The sequence below is a fragment of the Vigna umbellata genome, chromosome 5 (genome assembly GCF_029865625.1).
Source record: "Vigna umbellata cultivar VRB3 chromosome 5, Vumbellata_1.0, whole genome shotgun sequence".
NCBI classification, from domain to species: domain Eukaryota; kingdom Viridiplantae; phylum Streptophyta; class Magnoliopsida; order Fabales; family Fabaceae; genus Vigna; species Vigna umbellata.
Window position 1 is genome coordinate 60,241,461 of NC_142169.1, and position 25,204 is coordinate 60,266,664.

The 25,204-nt window shown below is 33.9% G+C and overlaps 2 protein-coding genes and 2 pseudogenes across 2 annotated transcripts; 1 reads left to right on the forward strand and 3 right to left on the reverse strand.

Moving 5' to 3' along the window:
• Positions 1-7,992: 7,992 nt before the first annotated feature.
• On the reverse strand, positions 7,993-9,464 carry LOC124824783 (benzyl alcohol O-benzoyltransferase-like; annotated as a pseudogene).
• Positions 9,465-10,374: 910 nt separating this feature from the next.
• LOC124824759 (benzyl alcohol O-benzoyltransferase-like) lies at positions 10,375-12,062 on the reverse strand. The gene is made up of 2 exons (XM_047297261.2): positions 11,542-12,062; positions 10,375-11,454 (listed from the first exon to the last, which is right to left on the reverse strand). Exons 1-2 carry the CDS (start codon positions 12,007-12,009, stop codon positions 10,576-10,578), a joined length of 1,347 nt encoding a protein of 448 aa, XP_047153217.1. The 5' UTR covers positions 12,010-12,062; the 3' UTR covers positions 10,375-10,575.
• Positions 12,063-19,148: 7,086 nt separating this feature from the next.
• On the reverse strand, positions 19,149-20,781 carry LOC124824760 (benzyl alcohol O-benzoyltransferase-like). The gene is made up of 2 exons (XM_047297262.2): positions 20,314-20,781; positions 19,149-20,226 (listed from the first exon to the last, which is right to left on the reverse strand). Exons 1-2 carry the CDS (start codon positions 20,758-20,760, stop codon positions 19,291-19,293), a joined length of 1,383 nt encoding a protein of 460 aa, XP_047153218.1. The 5' UTR covers positions 20,761-20,781; the 3' UTR covers positions 19,149-19,290.
• Positions 20,782-23,014: 2,233 nt separating this feature from the next.
• On the forward strand, positions 23,015-23,986 carry LOC124824784 (putative 3-hydroxyisobutyrate dehydrogenase-like 1, mitochondrial pseudogene; annotated as a pseudogene).
• The last annotated feature ends 1,218 nt before the right edge of the window (positions 23,987-25,204 follow it).

The window sequence follows — 25,204 nt, forward strand, 5'->3', positions numbered from 1 at the left end:
TATTCAAAGAATCACATTCCTCTTGTTAGATATATTATATCTTTTATCTTTTAGTTAGTTTGTTATTATTTCTCATTTGTATTTTGGGCTTAGCCCATATTTCTTCTATTATAAATAGAGAACCCTATGTGTATATTTTACACAAGGGAGATTAATCTAAATATAGTTTTTCACTATATTCAATATGGTATCAGAGCAGGTTCTCTGATTTTCTTCGAGGGTTTCTGCTGTCTGCCGGCGGCCGGCCGCCATGGCCGCCGGCAGCCCCTAAAATCTCAGTGGGCAGTCCATTTTTTCCTTCTTACATCTCTGCCACAGTCAGCACCAGTCCAGACCCAGTGTGACACTGATGTCGCCGCCACTTTTCGCTGCCGTCGCTGCTAACTCTGGCCACCGTCGCCGTCGCCGCCGCCACCACCGGCCACCGTCACAGTTTCGACGGGTGACCTGCGGATCTCGAACGTCTCTTCGAGCGACGGCCAACCACGTTGGTTTCGAGAGCCGCTTCTCAGTCACGCGCCGCCACGCAGCGCTTCTTTCAGGCCACTTCGCCATCACCGGCCACCGCCGGCCGCCGTCACAGTTTCTACCGGTGACCAGCGGATCTGAAGCGTCTCCTCGAGCGACGGTCAACCCCGCCGGAGTGATGACCAGACTCCTCACCACGCGCCGCTTCTTCTCGGCCAGTCTCGGTCGCTTGTTCTGCACGCGCCGCCTTCCCGGTGTCGGAGTTTCATCACGTCACTGCAGATCGTCTCGCTAGAGCTTCTTGGGTGTGTTTTGGTTCCTGTTACTCCGTTTTGTTGGCTTGGGCTCATACTTAGGGTTTCCGCTGTCCAGGCGTCGTTTGCCGCTGTCGCGCCGTTTGCTGCTGTCGCGCTGTTTGCCGCTGTCGCGCTGTTTGCCGCTGTCGCGCTGTTTGCCGCTGTCGCGCTGTTTGCCGCTGTCGCGCCGTTTGCCGCTGTCGCGTCGTTTGCCGCTGTCCGGCCGTTTGCCGTTGTCCGGTCGTTTGCCGCTGAATGCTTCCACCAACCATTGTAGGCCCCCATCACCTCGTCAGTTAGTGATGGTAGTCCCTGTAGTTTTGTCGCTTCCCGCCACTATAGGCCCCATCAGTCCCATCAGTCAGTCCCATCAGTCAGTGATGGCAATTTAGTCCCTATAGTTTTATAGTTGTCAACTGCCGCTGCAGTCGCTACCGCCTCAAACAGACGCAACTGCGTCAGTTCTTCTTGGGCTAGAGTTTAGTCCGATCTTCTTGTGATACACTGCTAAGTATCACCACTTCGGAGTTGTCCAGCAAAGAATTTTGGACCTCCAACATATCTTTGGATCTTTGATGCCTTTGTTTCAGCATTGTAGCTTAATATTTTGTTTTGTTTTAGTGGTCCAGCAACTGTGATATTCCACATTTCCGCCCTTCACACTAAGGGGGAGTACGTTTCCAAGACACTGCAAGTCACATATATATGGGTGTAGTCCCTGCAGTTTTGTAGATTTCAGCTACTACTGTTGATCCCGTCACACATCCATCATTGATGAGGATTTAGTGTAGTCCCTGCAGTTTTGTAACTCTTAGCTTTTAGCTACTACTGTTGATCCCGTCACTCATCCATCATTGATTGAGAATCAGTCCTTGCAGTTTGTCATTGCCCACCACTGCTCTCCTTCATCCACTTTTGAAGTTGAAGTTTTACAAGCTGCTGTTAGTCCATCTATGTTTGTCTCACACTCTTGAAAGACAAATCATCTAGTTCAACAGTGAGTTTATCTATTCCAAACTTAGTTCATACAATTTGTATGCTCCAACTTGAGGGAGAGTGTTAGATATATTATATCTTTTATCTTTTAGTTAGTTTGTTATTATTTCTTATTTGTATTTTGAGCTTAGCTCATATTTCTTCTATTATAAATAAAGAATCCTATGTATGTATTTTACACAAAGGAGATTAATCCAAATATAATTTTTCACTGTATTCAACACCTCGCAACCAAGAAATGAGAGGATTGAACATATTCCACTTGTATTTCAGTTGTTAATCCGACATCCTGAACCACATTCAATGGGAACTGACGTGTCTATTTGCATCAACAACCAAGACATTAAAACCATTTACAGTAACCTATGTGATTCTAATTGTTATTGTGCGTATTATAACAGAGTTTAATAATAATTGTTCGAGTCCACATTATTTTTTTGTTATTTTTTGTGTGTTTAATATACATCAATGTTATTGTATTAAAAAATTAATATAATTTTAAAAAATAAAATAAGTATTTATAAGTGTATTTTGAATGTTTAATAGAAGAATAATATAAAATATATATCAGTAAAAATTTAAATTCCAATTTCTTTTTGTTATTATAAAAATCTCAAATCATTTTTACTATGAGGAATTTATTTTGAAATATAACAAAAAAATATGAAAGAGCATAATATTTTTGTTGTTTTATTAAAAAAGTTTAAAAGGCATAAAATACTTGTTTTTCAGTATGTGTAATGGTAGAAGGTACATTATTTTTATCGAATAAATTATAGGAATTTAAAACAAAAGCTCGCTATTTTAAATTTATCAACACTAATACAAAAAAGAATTTTTTGACGTCACAAATTTCATGCTGAAATTTTTATAAATATTTCATTGAAATTGACATATTAGGATCATCTTTTAACCTACATTAATTTCTTGTTTAACGTAAATCCAAAATACAATAATTAAATAATATTGAACTAGCTTAGAATTAATATTAAATGGAAAATTAACATATATTAGAAGTGTAAGGACCTGTAAAATTAATAAAGGGGCCTTTGGCCCTTATGTGGGGCAGTCAGGCTCATCAGATTAAAGTCACGTGACCTTAGGAGGGGTCTTTCTCCTAAGTCAGTTTTCCACTCTACCAACTTTTCCTTTTCTCTCTAAAAACTCATCTTCTAAATATTGTTCTGCCTTCTCTCTAACATACCATCATGTTGAACCGTTCAATTTTTGAATAGGTGGTGCTCAAACGTTCACCGCTTCAAGGACTCCGTAACGGACCGAATGAGTTCTTGTTCAATTTTTGAATAGGTGGTTGGAGGGTTTGGAGTAAGGGCTCTATGATAGCATGTATATGGGCAGGTACTGTTTAAGATTACTGTGAGGAGAAGGGTGATATATATAATTGGGTATTTGATGTCTAGAACACTGTAGGACAGTTTTAATAACTTAGATAATTAAATCATAACCTGTTAAAATCCTTTCTTTGTTGGTAGGATAGAGGGGACTTAAAAACCTTAGTTGGCACATCCTGATCATAGAGCAGCCCTAGCCTGGTCCAGTACGTTGTGACTAGTCATATGTGCTAGCGCCGAAGGTGAGTCTTATGCGTTCAGACATCTGAACCCTCTCTGGTGACCAATTTGGGGAAAGTAAGATCTCTGCTATGATGAAAATTAGACAAGTAGTTTACCAAATAAGAACCATGATATATATATATATATATATATATATATATATATATATATATGAATGTAAACTGGTGCATGGAGGGTGGAGGGCATCTCACTCATTTTTCTTCTTCTGTTTGGATTGATTGATGTTGTTTGACTGCCAGGATGTATGTATGGTGTTGTTGAGTGGTTGTAAAGCATATGAATGTGAACTACAATGATGTAATTGAGTATGAAGTGGACATCTCAGGGTGAGATGATTGAAAGTGATGTGTGGGGTGTTGTTGTTGTGTATAACTGTATGGAGCTTTAAACTGGTATGTTTATCCCTACACTCGAAGCACTATTCATGCTCAAATAGAGGAGAGCAGTGTAAGTGGTGAGAGTAGAGGGAGGTTCTCGTCTATAGTCTTAGAGTTTAGACATAGACAGATGGGGGATTTGCCTTGCATAGTGTTGGGGAGTGCCAGCTGAACTACGCAAGTGCAAAGACGACCAATAGTTCGACAGTTATACCAATCCGGACGAGTCGTGTGAGTGTTTGAGTCATGGTTTAAAGTGGTATGCCTTGATTGTTCTTTATATGTAGCTAAGCACGATGATATTTATTGATTGAACTATATGATTACTGCTTGATTATCTAGCTCACCCTTGCTTTCTTTGTTGTGTGCTGCTTGTGTATGTTTTCCTTTGCGATGATCATCCACTTGGATGAGAGCAGATGTTGTTGAGGAGGTTCCCTTGGAGCAAGGGTTGAAGGATGCTGATGATGCAGTATAGTATTTTTAGGACTTCTAAATTTAAGTTGGTGTTATTTTGAAGTACTCTAAACTGTTTAAGTTATAAGTTATGTCCTTTTGTGGATAACTGTAATATCACCTACTGAACTACTATTCTACTCTGACGGGTTCTTTCTATTGGAATGTGTACGCCTAAATTATATGATTGTGGTTATTATATATTTGGGATGCCAGAAGAAAAAGGTCTAATATTATTAACTTTTTAAAATTTTAAAAAATAACTTTAATCTCACTTTTCTTTTTTATTTGCATGAAACCTTCTACCAAAATGCAACTAATCGAATCAAACGTGTAAAAACAAACTCTTCCATCTATTTTTATTGTTGTTCATTTTGATTTAAATTTTCATTCTCTTACATTAAGTATTGCATTAAAATAATATTTTCATTCGTCTTAAACCCTAAATCTTGATTTTTATAAATTCACTGAAGATTTTGATTCAAATATTTTTGTAGCAACTTCTATTAAGTTATATTATGTTTATATTGAATTTGGTTCGTGTTTGAATAAAAATTATTGTAATCTTTTTCAAATTTTAAACGTATTGAATTTGAACTATTTTTATTTTAAATTGTTAATGGGATGAATGCTTTGTTTGAGATAATTAATTTAATTCTAATATTTTATTTAAATAAATTATATCAATTACGATCAAATACAAAAGTACTAAATAAAAAATTATTATTTTAACTATGTAGACATCAACAAAATATAATTCAGACAATTTCAATTAAAAAAATACAATCTACATCTACCTAAAAATAGTAATATATTGATTAAGAAAACTCTCACAAACATTAATAAGAAAATAATTTATATAAAACAAGATAATAATGTCAACAATGTTAATTATAAAACAATTAATATAGATATCAATTAGTATCAATAAAAAATGCGAATTGACAATAAAAAAGAATTCTTATCAAATTTTCTCTGCTAATTCGAGGAGAAAATTTATAATTAAAAACATTTAAATAACTTTAATAACATTTTTACTTATGGTGAAAAACAATAAACAACTTTAACTAACATTGAATATAATAGAACTGTCAAAACGGGTCATCCGGCCCGACCCACCACGGGTTGGTCACTTAGTGAGCCAACCCAACCTGGCTCATTTACTAGCGAGCCAGAAAAATTTAAACCCGCATCATGGGTTGGTGGGTAAACGGGTTGGCTCAATGGCTCACTTAATTACAATTTTTTTAAATAAAAAAAATTACAAACTTTCTATAAATCAAATCTAAACAAATTTCACTCCAACGGGTGTTTAATTAATTTTGAAAATAAAGAACTTAAATAATTTTTTCAAACAAAAATAAAATAATAAATATTTTTTAATAAAATAAAATAAAATAAAATAAGTAACCCGGCCCACTATGGATTCAACCGCATCAGCCATGTTTAAATGAGTCGGGTTGAAATCTCTGCATAAAAAAATACAATTATTTCAAACCCAACCCTACTCAAACCAGTGGTGGGTCAGGTTGACCCGCGGGTTGTGACCTATTTTGACAATTCTAGAATGTAATGCATTCGATCTTCTAATAGATTTGGAAAGTTTTAATTGGATCTTTATAAAATCTCTGTGATATATTCACTTTTTTTAAATTTTAAAGTTTTTGAATTGAGTTTCTATAACGTTATTTTTGTTAATTATGTGATGAGATACTTTTGTCTTCTCACCTATTTAAATGTGGCCATATTTTATTTTCTACACCACCACACCAAAATGACGGAGATCTCTTTCAAATATTTGTTATATCTAATTAAAATTATAAAATTACCAAATATAAAAATTAAAAAATAAAATTAAAAATATAAAATTGAAAAAGTAATATATATATATATATAAAGATAAATTATAAAATTATAAAATATAAAATATAGTTACAAAACTAACAAAATATAAAATTGTGAAATTAGAAAAATTAGAAAATAAATAAAATTATAAAAAATTAAAATTATAAAATTAGAATATCACAAAATTACGAAATTACTTTTATAAAATTATAAAAAGTACAATTCAAAAAATATAAAATTATTTTAATTTTATAATTTATATTTTTTTCTTAATTTTTTGTGCACATATAGTTTGTTTTTGAGAAATTTCGTTTAACCCATAATAAACATGGTTAATATAGTTAAAGAGTATTTGATTATAGACTTGATATATTGTGGTATATGAGAGATAATATTTTTTTAAGATATCATGATGATTGTATTTAGTTTTTTCTATTGATTGAAAATGGAATAAACTAACCAAGTAGAAGAATGTTCACAATTTCTCATGGAGATAACATAAAATATTGATGTTAAATCAATTATTTTAATAAATATAATCCATTTAGTCAATTAATTTTTAGAATTATTGCATGAATCTTAATATTATAATCCTACAAAATTGGTACCAATTTATTATAGTAATTACTCTATTATTAATAGAATTCTATAAATTTCAAGTGTTATGTGTTTTGGATCATCAAATCTGCTTTCTTTTACTATATATATAGTATAGCATCAGAGTTTTATGAGGATAAAAATTTCAAACTGAAAAATACTTAAAAAGATTTTTGTGACAAAGATAATGATTAGAGAGGTTAGTCCTTCTTTTTTTCACTTTATATTGATATTCTATTTTCAAATCAATTAAAAAAATCAAATATTATCCATACTTACATCCAGTGAATACATAAATTTTCATCAAACAAGAACATGTTCAAACAATTTTTACAAAAAGAGTTTATTTCTCGTCCTTACCTATAATAATAATATTTTAAAAATCAATTTCAGTTTTATAAATTTACATAAATAATATAAATATATAAAATCGAATTCAATTTATATTATATAAAAGTTTTATAAGGGTGGAAGGTTACTCCTTATTTTTGTTCGCTTTATATTTTCAATTTATATTATGTTTCCATATCCAATTAAAAAAATTGAGATCATCTGTACTATCTGATACTTGTATATAATTAATACAGAAATTTTTGTCAAAAGTACAAACAATGTTCAGTTTATTGGCCATCCTTACCTTTATAATAATGTTATTTTTAAAATCAATTTCATTTTATAAATTTACATAAATAATATAAACATATAAAATCAAATTCAAAATAATTACGTAATCATCAATAAAAAGTTACCAAAATGTTCTTTAATGATTAAAAAAACACTAACAATACATATTCATTTAATATTTCATACAGATTTTAATATTATGGGTACAAATTCCTTTCTTATATAACATATTTAGATGTGTTTATCAATTGCATATTTTGTTTTTCAATTTTAAAATTCAAATACGTTGAGGAAAAATTAATTAAAAATTGATATTGTTCGATCTTCAAGTTTTGGATTTTATCACAAACCAGATAATAACTTAACTTATTAAAAGTGTTATTTCTCACTCAGTAATTTAGAATATTCCATCAATACACTGGAACTGAGAGGGGATTATAAGTAGGTAATATAAGAAAAATGTTTTTTTTCACATTATAATAACTCGTTTCATGTATAGGAATTGTAAAAAAATCGTTAAAAAAAAAGTTGTTATAAGAAAAATGTTTAAAAAAAAAAAAGTTGTTAACGCATTATCCGTGATATAATGGATCAACATTTTTTCCATTGCGTTTCTTCTTTACTCTCACAATCCAATGGAATATTTTTCCCTTTGATTCTCTTCTTCTCCTTTGTACCACCAACCATGAATCCAAACATAGCTTAAAGAGAGAAAATACAGAGAGTTTCATAGTATAGCTACATGGTAGACCTGATAAAAGAAGCAGCTTTTGTAGGGTGGTTCTGCTGGTTTTGGTTGCCACTAATCATATCTTCCATGTCTTTCACGAACATGGACATGGCTTCTGCGGGCATCCAAACTGGTAACACCAACCCATCTACTCCTTTCGAATTCTTATACGACACAATGTGTGTTCCTCCGTAAAAGGGTCCAGTGCTACCTTTGGCTGGTGCACCAGACAAAGCCTTGCCCCATCCAAAATCAACGTCCCTAAACCTAGCACGAGTCAGGTCTGACACCAAACAAGACCTTACCGTTGTCGGCATGCACCGTCCCTTAAGCACCATTAGATCCGCCACCGAATGCATATACTCCTCTGTCACCTCACCCTTCACCTTGTGAATCAACTCCACCGCATACGCGTACGGATTTGCGCAGAGCTTTCCCGCGGTGGTCATTGCGGCGGGGTATGCAAAAGCGTTGCCGTAGTAACCAACAGGCAACGAAGGACGGAACCTGTTACGCGCGTTCACGATGCACATCATGCGAACATCCTCGTCTGCGTCTATTTGCAGCGCTCTTGTGCGACAACGCCAGAAGCATGCCGTGATGAGATCGAATGCGGTGCACTGTCGAAGCTGACGGGGAAGCAAACCACGAAGGGCAGCCATCTGAGCAGGTCCGAAGGAAGAATGATCGATGAACCAGGTCGAGAGAATTGAGGTTGTCGTCTTGGATTTGGTCGTATTCACGATGGTTGCATGTAATGCGAGGTGGATCTCTTGCCATTAGAAGCTCCCTTCTCCAGAGAGGTGAAATGGAAGGAGTCTTTATACCTCGAGCCATTTCAGCCCATGCTTGCATGAACTGTGACAAACCAGCTCCGTCTGCCATCACGTGGTTCCACCCTGTCGACACCACGAAACCACCACACTTGAGTCTTGTCACCTGTAAGTTATTCATAATTTCATGTTAGAGAATTGCATGCACACGGTAGAGATTGATGGGTGATGGTTAGAGATTTCCATGCATAAAGTAGGACCTGGATGAGTAGAAGTGGCAAATTTTTAATATCTTCGGATTCTGCAACATCACACATAAATGCCTTAGAGTGTATGAATGGAGGTTGAAGATTGTCACCAAACTGATCGAGTGTTACGTCAGCGTCAGCCTCAACAAACATGACACCCTCTCCGGTGCAATCCACCATTAATTTGTGGCCACGACCCTCCCTAAGCCTACCTGCAAATGGGTAATAGAAAACCAGTGCTTGTGCCAGTGCCTGCCGAATCACTCTTACCGGGTCTTTATTCGCCATAGATGATTCATTTTGATAGATTTGTATTATTGAATAATGCAAACGAAGGTAGTTTTGATCATCTATTTCAGATAATAGTTTAGTTTCGTCGGGAGTCGGTATTGAAGGAGCCACTAGCTCAGGTTTGCATTTATGCATAGTAAACGGTGGACAGGAAGATGATGAATCCATGTTATCCATCTGAGGATGTTATTCTCGTTTAGGAAGGAACAAAAACTGTTCTTATAAAACTTTTTTGTATGTACACTTGTCTAAAATTTATGTGAAAGTTACATGAAAATAACTGTATATTGATTAGTGGTGATGTCCAAGCTATGATGGTGGAAGCAAAAGAACGGCTAGACTTTATGAAGGGTTGTTTCTTTAATATCATCAAATTCAATTTTATAAATATAACTGTTTCCAAAAATACATTAACTTTGGTTTTAAGTTTCCGACGAGGCTAAGCAGTTTGACTTTATGAAGGGCATTGCATTACAAAAAGGATTGTTCCATGTATTTTAAGGTTAGCATTCATATCTTGCATAAAACAAATGCTTTTAGAACTAATTAATTGATATTTTGATCACATATTTTTATTTTTATCTTTTAAAATTAAATTATTAACATTTTCTTATCAATAATAAATAATATATTAATTATAGAATATAAGTAATGGAATCCTCAAACTTTTACATTAAATTATTAAGATATTTATTTGGTGAAAATCATTATATATACTTAAAATCAAGATTATAACTCGTAAAATTTTATGATTTTACACAGTATTTCCTTAATTAAACTAATATTACTAAATTGGCAATATTACTTGAAATTTTTTTATTCTAATTAATAATTAATTTCAAATTTTCAAAATGTATATTAATAATAAAAAACATCATATATCTTGATCTATAAATTTTGTTTTATATTCATTTAATTTATTTTTTATTATTTATAACTTCAAAATGTAAGAGCTAGTAATAACTTTAATTAGATTGAAAAATAAATAAAACTTAACAAATTATTTGTCTTAAAATATGTGACTAATATATTTATATTATAATTATATATGTTTAGAAATGATATTAAACGAATGATAAGTGCAAAATTATGTTCATATAATTTGGTATTTCAAAATTTATTATTTTCATAAGCTATTAACAAGCTATAGGTAGACAGGATTAAACTAGGACTCCTAGTTTTAGTTTGGTTTTGGTCAATATTCTAGAATATAAACCAAAATTCTCTTAATTACATAGAAAGTATATAAACATCAAAAAGAAATGGAAGTAGGTTGGTTTTAGTTTCGAAGCATGTCACTTAACTCGTGTTCAAACCTTTCCATGGCTTTGGCAGGCAACCAAATTGGTATCACTACACCTTCTTCTCCATTTGCATTCTCATGCGATGTCAGATATATTACTGCAGGAAATGCTCCAGCTCCAGCTTTGGCTATTCCACCGTACAATGCTTTACCCCAACCAAAATCAATTTCTCTGAAACTAAAACGTCTCAGATCGGACACAATGAAAGATCTCACCGTTGTGAAAGAGCACCGTCCCTTAGACACCATTAGATCCGCCACAGAATGCACGTACTCTTCTGTCACCTCACCCTTCACTTTATTTATCAAATTCACAGCATACCCAAACGGATTTTCACAAAGCTTCCCTGCAGTCGTAACTGCTGCAGGGTATGCAATAGCATTGCCGTAGTAGCCAACTGGTAAAGGAGGATTCAACCTTGCACGTGCATTCACTATCACCATCATGCGAACATCCTCGTCTGCCTCTATCTGCAATGCTTTTGTACGACAGCGCCAGAAGCATGCCGTGATGAGATCAAACGTTGTGCAGTGCCGAAGGTGGGGTGGAACCAAGCCACGAATAGTAGCTATTTGGGAAGGTCCAAAGAAGAACGATCGAAGGACCATGTCATGTTGGTTTGATCCTTTGACTGTGCCTGGGACATGTTCGAATTCGCGATGGTTGCATGTAATACGAGGTGGATGTCTTGCCATCAGGAGTTCCCTACACCACACAGGTGGAATGGAAGGTTCGGTTGGACCACGAACCATTTCAGCCCACGTGCTCATGAATTGTGAAAGACCAGCTCCGTCACACATGATGTGGTTGAAGCAGAAGGCCAAGATGAAACCACCGCATCTAAGGCGTGTCACCTGTGATTTCATCAGTTCATTTCCGACATCAACAAACTATAGACAAAGATAAATAGTTAGGAAGAATTCACATAAAAATTCCATTACCTGTACGAGTAGAAGGGGAGTGTTGGTAATTTGTTGTGAGGCAGGAACATGGTATAAAAGTTCATGGAAGCATGGGAATGGAGGCTGGAGAGAATCGCCGAACTGCTCGAGTGTGACGTCTGCATCGGCCTCAACGAACATGGCACCTTCTCCGGTGCAGTTCACCATCAATTTGCGGTGAGGCCCCTCCCTAAGCCTACCCGCAAACGGGTAATAGAAGACAAGTGTCTGGGAGAGTGCTTGGCGAATGACTTGAACTGGGTCTTTCTCTGCCATGGATGCTTTCTTTCGATAAATTTGTATGAAGGGAATGTGAAAACGCAGGGCTTCTTGATCATCAATGTCGGAAAGTGGCTTAACTTCGTGAGGAGTGGGGATAGCAGGAACTACCAACTGGGGTTGGCATCTTCGCACTGTAAACATTAGAGAAGAAGAAGATGAAGAAGAAGAAGATGATGATGAGGCCATGGGAATTATGAGATAACAGAAGAGAAATTAAGCAAATGGATTTGGGTTGAGTGAGTGTGTGAGTTCATGGAGCCAAGTGTGTTGTCCTTTATAAATGGAATGATGCATGCCTTGGTAGGTAAATAAATTGAAACACGTTTCCTTTAATCGTATGAATAAAGTGATGGACCCAAAGTGTCACACAGCCACCCGTTTAACCAGATCATCTACCAGGGGATCACCACATCAAGTCTGTTGTTCTTTATAAATAAATAAATTGAAAACACGTTTTCATAATAACATGTGATTACAGTGATGAACCCAAAGTATCACACTGCCACCCGTTTAACCAGAGGACCATATTAAGTGCTGCACCAGTCCAAGACTCTTTGGTAGCGATGGTTTTGCATTTTTCATGTTTTCTGCCTGTAAAGTTAATATCTCTCCTACAATAATTAATTATACAAATATTATTTCTATAAACATTTATGGAAAAGATTTTATGTTTTGGTTTTGAAATATCAAGATCGCCAAATTATTAAATTATTTATTTGTGTTATAATATTATGATTTATCAAGATCTCAATAGACCCAACAAAACCTGATAGCATTGCTGTAGTAGCCATAAAGATTCATCCATATTTTTTTTGTTACTTGATTATGTTCTGAAAACTTGGCTATTTTGATTTTGAATGGCCAAGTATGTAGTGAACGTTCAGACGAAGACAGGGACGGAAACAAAATTTTAATCGGTAAATCAAAGATGACAACACTATCATTTTCTTCATTATTGACGTAAAACAAAGACATTCAAACTTATCATTCACTAGTAAAAAAAAAGATTAGAAAGCGCAATATATGCTTCAGTAAGCGAAATCGAAGCGTATAAAAGCGCGGTGACAGATTCGTAAATATAGCTAAAGTATATGTTTCGGTTGCCCCGATACCGGTGCCTAAAACATGCTACTAACTCGGTTCTACGTAAGACCGAGACATAAAACTCTATCCAAACCTGCTCCACCTGACAGTTGATGGGACTTCCAACCTCTGATGGGAGCTATTAACTCGGTTGCCCAGAAACTGATGCCTAAAGGGTCCTACTAACTCGGTTCTAGGCAAAACCGAGGCATACAACTCTGCTCCAAACCTGCCAGACCTGCCACCTGCCAAACCTGCCAGTTGCTACTAACTCGGTTCTGATGAAAACTGAGGCATGATGGGGTGCTACTAACTCGGTTCTGATAAAAACCGAAGCATAAAACTCTACTCCACCTGCCAGATTAGACTTCCAACCTCTGATGTACACGGTTTGGGCCTCGGTTTGTTGGAGGACCGATGCCTTTTCTTAAGTTTATGCCACGGTGGTCTTGTTGACCGAGGTGGTAAGATGTTTATGCCTCGGTTAGGTGGAGAACCGAGGCAGTAACATGTTTAAATTTCTCCGCGAAACAAAACCACTTCATCTTCTTCTCAGCACATTCATCTTCTTCTCAGCGCGAAATAGAGAAACCCTCTTCCATCTTCTTCTTCCTGGTGCTGTTCTCGCACAGTCCATTTGCTTCTTTGCACCGCCCTCCATTGCCTCTGCCTGGATTGCTTTTGCGTTGGTGCTCCGTTTGCTCCATTGTTGTTGCCGCTACATTGGGCTGCCCGTAGCACCGCCCCTACTGAACCACCATCGTTGCACCGTCACTGGTTCGCCGCTGTCTCTGGTTCACCCTTGTTGCACGACGCCCTGTTGCACGACGTCGCGCTGAAACGCCCTCGCTGCACATCGGTGGCGGCTTCCTCCATGGCCATCTTTCTCGTGGGACTTATTCTTCCAGGTAAGTTTTTGTATAATTGGTTTATATATTTTTTAGGTTTATATAATTTAGAATTAGGTTTATATACTTTTGAATTATGCTTATATAATTTTGAAATAGGTTTTATATAATTTTGAATTGTTAGGATTGAATTGGTTGTTGATGTTAATTGATGTATAATTTTGAATTAGAGTATAGGAACTAGGAATATTTGGATTAAATTGGTTTATTTGGTGATGAAATAAACTTTAAGGTTAGAAACTATGAAACTAACTAATGTGTTGTTTGTTTTTGTGTAGATATTATATTGTTGTGGTGAGGTTTTATACGCGGACATTTTCGATATTTGACTAGCTTTCACGCTCCCAGGTTTCTATCCTTAAAATTTTCCTTTTAATATGAATATGTAATTATTTGTTTGCTTGAATATATTGTATATTGTATATGAAATTATTTGTTTGTTTGAATATATACTTTTGTTGAGAATTAGTCTTAGTTTCCCGTTTGATATTCAATACAAAAATTAGTTACTATCTCCAGATTTTTTTTAACAAATGTATGTTTTACAAATTAATAGAGAGGAGATAGTAATAATAATTTACATGTATTGAATCTTGAATTGTCCGGTTGGACAGTTTAAGAAGAGTAATAACTTTTTCATAGTTTATTAATACATATCAATTTTAATGTACGTGTCTTAAATTTCATGAAATCTTGCATATGTGGATTGTATTGATCTTCAGGTGCATATTTGATTGTGATTTATAATCACATTCATTTCGTGTAACTTGAAGACCAATGTGAAATTCTGGCAAAATTGAAGAGATATGGGAAGTTGATTACACTAAGTTTTCCGTTGCACTCTTCAAATGTAAGTGGGTAGACAATAAGAGTGGTTTAAAAATAGATGAGTCTGGTATGACACTTGTTGATTTTCGAAAGGTTGGTTATGGAGACGAACCGTTCATCATGGCATATCAAGCAAGTCAGGTTTTTTATGTCAAAGATCCTGCGTCTGACCATTGGTATGTTGCTCTCCAAGGAAGAAGGTAAATTGAAGATAAAGAAGAGAATCTAAATAATCTTCATATAACTGACAACCATCCATTTAAAACGACAATAAATTTGGATGACGACCCTCTAATTGATGATATACAGGCAATACGAGAATATCACAAGGAGGGAATATATATATGACCAATCCATATGATTATGTATGAATTACATGTTTGTGTAAATATTTATGGCTTTTGTTAAATAATATGTTATTTTATAAGTGTTTTATTTATCTTTCATCTTATTTATTGTGACAGATATATGGCTGAGTCACCTCATTCGTCAGGCGATGAAGTCTCCACCACTTCTGGACGGACGAGAGGAGCAACGAGGTTACGACAGCTTATATACGTTTTATTATAATTTTCATTCAAAATATACGTTTCTTGATTATTCTGGACTATTCTGGCTATAAATATATATGCAGGTCTGTTTCTGTTGTTGGGAATGTTGCAGAAACAAACCTCATTTTTAAAAAAAAAAACAAGGATATATGTCTCAGTTCAAGTCAAAACCGAGGTAGAAAAGCACCTTATGGTCTCAGTTATAACCACACCAAAAGCAGAAAGTTTTGCGAATGAGAAAAAAAAAAGGACTCTACTGCCTCGGTTCAAGCTACAACCGAGGCAGTAGGGTGGGAAATATGGTCTCGGTTCCCCTGAACCGAGGCATATAGTCCTACAAAAAAAAAAACAAAAACTCTACTACTTCGGTTATGGTTGAACCGATGTCAAATTCTCTCCCTTTATGTCTCGTTTCACACACGAGGCCAAAAGTATTACACTTTTTGTCTCGCCTGGATATGTCTCAGTTCGAGAACCGCTGCCTATAAGAAAAAATAACCGTTGTCATTTCTCCTGACTGTACTAGTGATCTCTTCATTAAAATAAAACAATTTCTCCTTTCCCGACACATAATATGTCTCCTTCTTTTCACCTTATAATTAGATTTTCTTTTTGGCTTCATATCAAAATTATGAACAGTTCTCCATTCCTTCACCTTCAAAATTCCAATAATGTCTATTTCATTACTAACTACCGATTAATGTCAATTAAAAAATTTACTTAATAAACTTTCGCTGGTTAAGAAATTTTTTTTTAAGTTTACCTTTTTTGTTTTTTATTTAATAATAATAATAAAACATATTAAAAAAATTTAATAAATATTTAATTAATTTAATAATTTTCATATAATTTAATATATATTACAATTTTAATTTATAAAATATTACTTATTAAATAAAAATAAATAAAACACAATAAAAATTAAGAACAAAAAAAAACTATAAAAAAATATGTTAACTGTATTCCTACTGTGAATATATTTTTTAAAATTTTTATTTTAAAATTAACATTTTTTTTGTTTTTAGTTTTTCAATATGTTTTATTTATTTTTTAAAATAATAATATTTTATAAATTAAATATTATTGTATACAAAATTATATAAAAATACTAAATTAATTAAATATTTATTAAATTAAAAAAACATTTTTTTGATTATTAAATTTAAATAAATAATTTTTACTTTTGTTTTTAAATTTAAAATATTAAATTTTTAATTTTTTAATATATTTTATTATTATTATTAAATAAAAAAGTAAACTAAGAAAACCTTAATAAAAAATTATTAAGTAAATTTTTTAACCGACATTTTAAGTTTAAGAAAAACCTTAACTATTATTTAGAAACCAATTAAATAAATAGAAAATTAATTAAGATAAAGAGAAAATACTTTAATTAATGTTTAAAAATCAATTAAGTAAAAAAATTAACCGATATTTAAAACTGATAATTATTAATAAAAGAAGTATTATTAAAATTTTGGAGATGCAGCAACGAATATTTGCATGGAAAACTGCTGATAGTATTCTCCTTATACCATATGTTCTGTGTGACATAGTATTCTCCCTTCGCATGCTTAATTATTCCTTTCACTCAATTCCTTTTGTTTCATGCCATCTCACTTCATTTGAGACGAGTCCGTTTTCTCTCCCATATGGATCGTGGGTTATATTATCACGAGGATTATCCCTACACCACCCAACTTTATTCCCTGCACTATCATATTTTTTTTAAATTTCAAAACTATCTTTTATATTTTAAATTATTCTACACTCCACCTCTTTTCTTCAACAGATAGCGACATCTATTAAATTTTTTTTTTTTAGTTTTTAGTTTTTTAAATTTTTGTATTTTAAATTAATATATAAATATTATTTAATTATTTTAAAATTATTACTTAATTATTTATAAATTAATTTTATTTTATTTAATAAAATAATTATTATTAATTTTAATTTATGTATTATTATTTAAATAATAATTAAAAATTTTGTTATAAATCTACTAAACAGATGTGGCAGATTCGGACGTGGTGACATCCGTTGAATTAGTTTTTTTTTAGTTTTTAATTTTTAAATTTTTTATATTTTAAATTAATAAATAAATATTATTTAATTTTTTTTAATTATTACTTAATTATTTATAAATTAAATTTATTTTATTTAATAAAATAATTATTATTAATTTAATTTATATATTATTATTTAAATAATAAATAAAATACTTTTTAAAAATCTATTAAACGGATGTGGCACCTTGGTTGAAGTTTTTTTTTTTGTTTTAAAGTAAAAACAATAAACTAAAATATAAAATATGTAAACGAATGTTTCCGTTTACGGATGTTAACATTCGGATGTTGACATTTGTTTTATAGAAAAGCAAATTAGGCATGGAGTGATGGTCGTGGAGGAAGTAACTCTATGTTATCTTATGGCTTTCAAATAATAAAGCCTGACGCATTTCAGGAGTGGAAAAATTTTCTTATGAATTATTCCCTCTTCACATGGATCATGTTCCATAAAACCATTTTTTTTGCATTCAATGCTACTGGATTGTACTCTTCGTGATCACCACTGTCATGCAGTGCATTATTTAATTTATTTTATAAATAATAGTACATATTCTTACATTCATTTTATACAAAATAAAAGAATAAAATAATTATAATATATATATATATATATATATATATATATATAATAGTTGTAAAAGCGTAAATTTTTATATTTTTTCAAGAAAGATAGAATAAAAAATGGTTAAATATGTTTTTGGTTTCTTAACTTTCATTGAAAATTGAAATTAGTTTCTCTTTAAATTTTAGACCAATTTAGTCCCTAAACTTTATAAATGTGTGAATTTAATTCTTTTAACTAAATTTTGTTAATTTTATTTTATGTTTCAAATACATTTATCAGTTAACATTGAAGCAAAAATATATCAAATGATGTAAACAACTCAAATGTTATCATGAAACGTACTTAAAATATCAAATAAATCTAACAAAATTTAGTTAAATTGACTAAATTTACATATTTCTAAAGTTTAAAAATTAAATTAGGTCAAAGTTTTGAAAAAAAAACTAATTCTAATTTTTTCTTAAAATTAAGGAAAAAAACATATTTAATTCAATAAAAAAATAAAAAAATAAAAAACAGCAATAAAAAATTTAGACAGATGAAAGAATATTTTTCTTGTTTTATTCCATCAGTATACTTTTCTCTGTAAGACCGTGCACTTTCTGACAGATTCTCAAATTCTTTTGCTCTATTTCTTTATTGTTTTCCTTCTTGCCATGACACCTAGTACTACTCCTTTCATTCCTCTACTTTTAGCTGTATCATTTCAATACATTTTTTATTGACAAAATTTAAACGTTGACAAAGTTCAAAGTGGATTCTATATCAGATTTAAAGAAAAAAAAAACTTGTTGTAGTCTCATTCTTCTTCTGATTTGAAATTAACGTGTAAAATCTTATGATTTAAGCTTTACAGCTGTACTCCTATTATCTAATAATTTTTAATTTGCTTGCATCATGATGAAACTTTCCAGATAACATATCCCTCTTTGTAACTCCCAATTCTTGTTGCCGGTTTCATATGTCTTCCATATTTTGGTTCTGATTTTTTTAGCTGTGAAGCTGTCCAATTACTTTTTAATTCATTCAACGTTTAGACTTGTAAAGCTTGACTTAGTTTATTAATTTTACTTCTTGTTCATGTGATGGATCATGCATGTCCAATTATGTATCAGATTTTTCCTCCATATGAAATGGTATAACTAAGGCAAACCTATTCAAGTGTATAATAACAAAACGTTGATTTTAAAATTTTTGCTGCAACTAACACAGTGCTCTAAAAATTACAAGTTTGATGTCAAAAGAAAATATATTGAGCCTATCTTTTAATAAAAAAAGAATCATATTATTTGAAGTTCACTAAAGAGAATGAGTAAAGTAATCGACAAAAGTTAGAATTGGAGAAACTTAATAAAACATAAATTTTAAGGTTTAATATTTTTTTTTCTTCATTTTCGTTGGATAATATCAATTCGGTCTTTATTTTTAAAAGTGTTTGGAATATTTGAGACTTCCGACATGAACTATAAGGTAGACATTCTTAAACTAGGACTACCGGTATTAGATTGGTTTTGGTTGCCAAACATGGCATCCAACTCTTTCGCAAACCTATCCATAGCTTTAGCAGGCAACCAAATTGGTAAGACGATGCCTTCTTCTCCTTTTGCATTCCTATGCAAAACCTGATACGTTGCTTCAACAAAGCTCCCAGCTCCACCTTCAGCCACTCCACCGTACACAGCCTCACCCCACCCAAAATCCGCTTCTCTAAGCTTCAAACGTGTCAAATCTGAAATGATACAAGACCTTACAGTTGTAATCATGCACCGATCTTTAATCACCATCAAATCTGCCACCGAATGCATGTACTCTTCTGTCACCTCACCTTTCAATTTCTTTATTAACTCCACTGCGTACCCTACCGGATTTTCACAAAGCTTCCCTGCAGTCGTAACTGCTGCAGGGTATGCAATAGCATTGCCGTAGTAGCCAACTGGTAAAGGAGGATTCAATCTTCCGCGTCCATTCACTATCACCATCATGCGAACATCCTCGTCTGCCTTTATCTGCAATGCTTTTGTACGACAGCGCCAGATACATGCTGTGATGAGATCAAACGTTGTGCAGTGCTGAAGGTGGGGCGGAACCAAGCCACGAATAGCAGCAATTTGGGAAGGTCCAAAGAAGAACGACCGAAGAACCATGTCATGATCGTTTGATGCGTGGGTTCCTTTGACTGTGTCTGGGACATGTTCGTACTCGCGATGGTTGCATGTGATGCGAGGTGGATGTCTTGCCATTAGAAGCTCCCTTCGCCAAACTGGTGGAATGGAAGGTTTTGTCGCACCACGAGCCATTTCAACCCACGTGCTCATGAATTGTGAAAGACCAGCTCCGTCACACATGATGTGGTTGAAGCAGAAGGCCAAGATGAAACCACCGCATCTAAGGCGTGTCACCTGTGATTTCATCAGTTCATTTCCGACATCAACAAACTATAGACAAAGATAAATAGTTAGGAAGAATTCACATAAAAATTCCATTACCTGTACGAGTAGAAGGGGAGTGTTGGTAATTTGCTGTGAGGCAGGAACATGGTATAGCAGATCATGGAAGCATGGGAATGGAGGCTGGAGAGAATCCCCGAACTGCTCGAGTGTGACGTCAGCATCGGCCTCAACGAACATGGCACCTTCTCCGGTGCAATCCACCATCAATTTGCGGTGAGGCCCCTCCCTAAGCCTACCCGCAAATGGGTAATAGAAGACAAGTGTTTGCGAGAGTGCTTGGCGAATGACTTGAACTGGGTCTTTCTCTGCCATTGATGCTTGCTTTGGATAAATTTGTATGAAGGGAACGTGGAAACGCAGGGCTTCTTGATCATCAATGTCGGAAAGTGGCTTAACTTCGTGAGGAGTGGGGACAGCAGGAACTACCAACTGGGGTTGGCACCTTCGCACTGTAAACTTTGGAGAAGAAGAAGCTGAGGCCATTTATGTGAGTATTGACAGAGAGGCAGAGACAGAGTTACTGAGTAACCTGTTTGTCTGAGTTGCTATGGTACCTAGAACCGTTGCCCTTTTATAAACGAAGATATTTTCCTTTGCTGGGAAAAACATTACAATCAAAATTAGGACTATGAAAAGGATTGATAGTTTGACCAATACAAAAAAAAACATTTTACATCTTTCTCTTACTTTCTTCGCAGATCAATGCAAAAAAACACACGTCTTTTATACTCTGTTTTCACGTTCTCCTTTGTCTCTGAAGATAGAACGTATACAAGTAAAACATGGGAGAAACCATAACCACTAGTGTAGTGTACGAAAACCGTGAAACCCATTTGTCAATGGTCGTATTTTAGCCTAACTATTCGAGATTTTAATTAATAGGTTGATACGTGTGTCATGACTTTAATTTATTACATTACTTTTATAAAAATATATCATTTTTAGATTGTCTTCCGTATGTTACATTTACGATTTTTAATAAATTAAATCAACTATACTTTTTAATTAATTAAATTAACCTTGATGTTGTATATATACTATGCGTATAAAACATCTACATACATGATAAATAACTATCGTCACTTTCAACCAAATTTACACTCTTCCACTACATATTGGTCATTGAATATCAACTTTTTCATTCAATATTTTATACTGAGTATCTTTCAACAAAGATTAATATATGATTTATTATAATTTTCATTGATAAAACTGATGTTGGAATTTTATATCTAGATAACTAGTTGCATTTATTATAATAAGAATGGATATAATAATCTACTTTAATTTCTCAAGGCTTAACATCTTTTATAACAAAGTCAAATATTTTGCTTTCTTAACAAATTTTGTGCTCAATAATATACAATATCATCTAAATTATCCTTACAATACACATAAAATACAGCACACACGCAAAGGGACCACAATATTATACTAGATATATCACATACAAATATAAGTCGCGCAGTATATAATCATATATTACGTCTTATTCACAAAATATAAAAAATTAGATATATAATCAATAAGATACATGGATAAGTATAATTCATTCAATTTACTTTATTATATAATAAAAAAAACACCGAAGAAAACATCATCTGAGCAAGTCATTTTTGCTTGAAGTTAAGAATATCTCTTTAATTTTTCTTGAATAGTTAATGTATCGCTTGAGTGAAAAATGAAAATATAATTATTTTACTCACATTCTCATTTGAGTGACCATTATGTCCTTTGAGAAGAAATCCCGCTAAAAAGAAAGATAAATATTGCTCACACTTTTATTTAAGCAACCAATTAACACTTGAACAAAATTCTCAAAAAGCTAAAATATTTAACCCCTAAAACATTATTTTTAAAGTGAATACCAACAAATAACCAAATTTAACATCAAAAAATATTTAAATTAAATTATCAATCGAACTCAAATTTGAAATAAACATTTAACTATATTATCTTTTTGAATTTTTAAATTCATATCTTAAATTATCTATACTTCACTTTTACATATAACATTTAAATTTCACTTAATCAAATCAGCTATTTTATATAAACAGTTCAATATTTTTTTTTGTCTAATGTATTGTAAAATCAACACATTTGAGAATGTCAAAATAGATATACAAAAATATTAGAAATACTAAATATATAAAATATATTAAAATTTTAAAAAATATATAGTTATATATTAATTTATATTTGTAAAAAAAGGGATCCAAAATTAACCAAGCTCCCCCACCTATATTAGAACACTTATTTCCATACTCATCAACTATCAATATTAAATTATAGGTTTAAACCCTAGTTTGGTCATCGTTTTTTTTTTGTCTCAATCGGGTCCATAAACTTGTAAAAATGAGCTAATTAAACTCTCTCCGTTAATTTATTACTGACGCTGTCTAATTTTGTTTACATGTTATATTACGTGGAATTTGTTATTTAACTTATTATTATGTTTTGTATAAGTGTTATATGACGTGGTCTTTATGTTATATTATTTAATTTTATGACACCTACCATTTTAAATACCATTTTAAATGAGCTATTAAAGGATGCCGGTTTTGATGTTTGTTTGTGTAAAACTGAAAACTTAATTAGTTCCTTCTTCTGCGACTCAATTAATCCACGTATTAATCCACCATCGCTGTCGCGTCGTCGATCCCTTTAGGTCCTGATTCCGACAACCGCCGTCTCCTTATCGCTGGAGGTAGTCGGTCCCTCCTGGTGTTTCTTTCCTATGTTCGTAGAATCACATAGTTATAGGGGAATACTGAATGACAGAATAAGCAGAAACCCCATAACCCCAATACCTCCCTATGTGATCTTGAATGTACACCAGAACGGCAACTACTGTCAGAGTCCCCAAGCTTATGAAGAACATGAACCAGTTGAAGAATTTTATCATCTGATTTTTCTCAATGTTGTTGTCTCAGTGTACATGTCCTCTCTAGAGAAGGAGCTGGTGCCCAATTTACTTATTAACTGCTGTAAACCTTCCAAGACTGAAAGTGAACAACAGCAGGAGCAACCAGCCGTAGGCAAAAGCTGTCACTCTGTCGACGCCCCCGTCTCCGGCGGTGACCTAGGCGCGAAGAACGGAACCCTAGCGATTTTCGCCGGCGGGAGGAATCGATAGTGAAGAATCTGGAACACTTGTTTTCAGTGATGGGGAAAGTCAACTACTTGGGAGGGAGTGGGAAGGGGCAATTCAGAAATTGGCGAATCAGGTGACGATAGCGTCAACGATGGTGGGGCTGGTGGAGGGAATGGTGTACGCGCATAAGGCGGGGTTGGATGTAGGGTTGTACTGGAGTCGATTTCCACCGGCGCGGCCGGTTCGAAGTCACTGGACTTGTACGGAAAGAGGATCTTAAAGAGGGATTTTGAAGCGGGGTTTTTCGTGAACCACTTTGTTAAAGATTTGGGGATTTGTCAGAATATGGGGATTGCTTTGCCTGGTTTGGCTCTTGCTCAACAGCTTTATTTGTGCTTAAGGCTCATGGTGAAGGATATTTGGGTACTCAGGCTCTGATTTTGGTACTCGAGCGACTCAACAATGTCTCTCTTCCTCCCTCCGATGCCTTTTGAATCGTTGTTGGCTCTGAAGCAGGAGAACTCCATAAGTGAATTCATCATTCAATTTGAAATATTTGCTAGGGTTTAAGGGATTGGAAACAAACAGATTTCTTCTTTCTTTTTCCTTTTAAGGGAGGAGGAGCAGATTGCCTCAATGAAGGAATATATTGCTCGATTTGGTCATCGTTCTGCAAAACTTGCTCTCTAGGCACAGGGTAAGGAGAAAACATTGGAAAAAATGGAACGTGGTGGACTTGCAGAAAAAGTAGTCGGGGACAAGGTTTTGGTTTTCCGTTTTACTGATGTTGGTAAACCAGTCCAACCAAGTGCTTGTGGTGTAGGCGAGACAAGAAGGCCAATTCAGACTCGAATGCACTTTCCTTATCTTGAAACTTCTTCATCTTGGAACCAGTTTCACCCCCTCTTGATTGCCACCTTGCGTCCATCCGTGAGTTTGCCTTTGTAAACAACACCAAAGCTTCCAGCTCCGATCTTGTTTTCTTGTGAGAAATTGTGGGTGGCTGCCACAAGCTCGGCCAGGGTGAACTCCTCAGCCTTGTATGGGTGCTTTGTTGATGACGTTCCACTCCTTTGGCGTCTCATTATCATTGAAGTCTGACGCATAATCATAGACGATATTTAAGAATTGCTATTATTAGAAGCACCCCCACCGTTTGAACCACTGCTACCTCTTGTGATTGTAGGCTGCATAGAATTGTGAACTTTTTTCTTCCCGAAACAAACTCCATTCCACAAGCAATAAACTATAGTGCATATTCCAGCATAAGCTGCCACAGAACCGATAATAGCAAATGCCAATAACCCATTTGTCAAGGTCTTTGATCGCGATGACGAAGGTGGTGGCGGTGCTGGTGATGGTGGCGGCGGTTGATTTAGATTCTAGGGTCGCACTGGTTGGATCCAATGGGGCTGGGAAGAGTACACTACTGAAGCTAATGACAGGTGATTTGATGCCTTCTGATGGCATGGTGAGGCGTCATAATCATCTTCGGATTATTTCAAGACGGGATTGACTGAGGAACGAGAGAGCTCCTCTCTCACGCGAGAAGAAGAGAAGGGAGGACATTGTCACGTGGAATGGTTGATTATACAACATAACATTCATTCAATTTAATACACATTGTCATGTCAACTAAAAAAAGTTATAGCTCAGCATCTACAGACGGCGTTAATAAAAACTTAACGAAGAGGGCTTAATTGACTATTTTTACAAGTTTATGAACCCGGTTGAGACTGAAAAAAAAACAATGATCCACTTGATATTGACATACAAATACGAGAACCAAACCAAGATTTAAACCTAAATTATATTATTAAATATTTATTTAAT

Bases quoted from the DNA above. Each gene is read 5' to 3' on its own strand.
- LOC124824759 (XM_047297261.2), bottom strand. From the start codon at position 12,009: ATGGCCTCATCATCATCTTCTTCTTCTTCATCTTCTTCTTCTCTAATG. The intron at 11,455-11,541 runs GTAATGGAATTT...ATGAAATCACAG, and splicing joins CTCCCCTTCTACTCGTACAG to GTGACACGCCTTAGATGCGG.
- LOC124824760 (XM_047297262.2), bottom strand. From the start codon at position 20,760: ATGGCCTCAGCTTCTTCTTCTCCAAAGTTTACAGTGCGAAGGTGCCAA. The intron at 20,227-20,313 runs GTAATGGAATTT...ATGAAATCACAG, and splicing joins CTCCCCTTCTACTCGTACAG to GTGACACGCCTTAGATGCGG.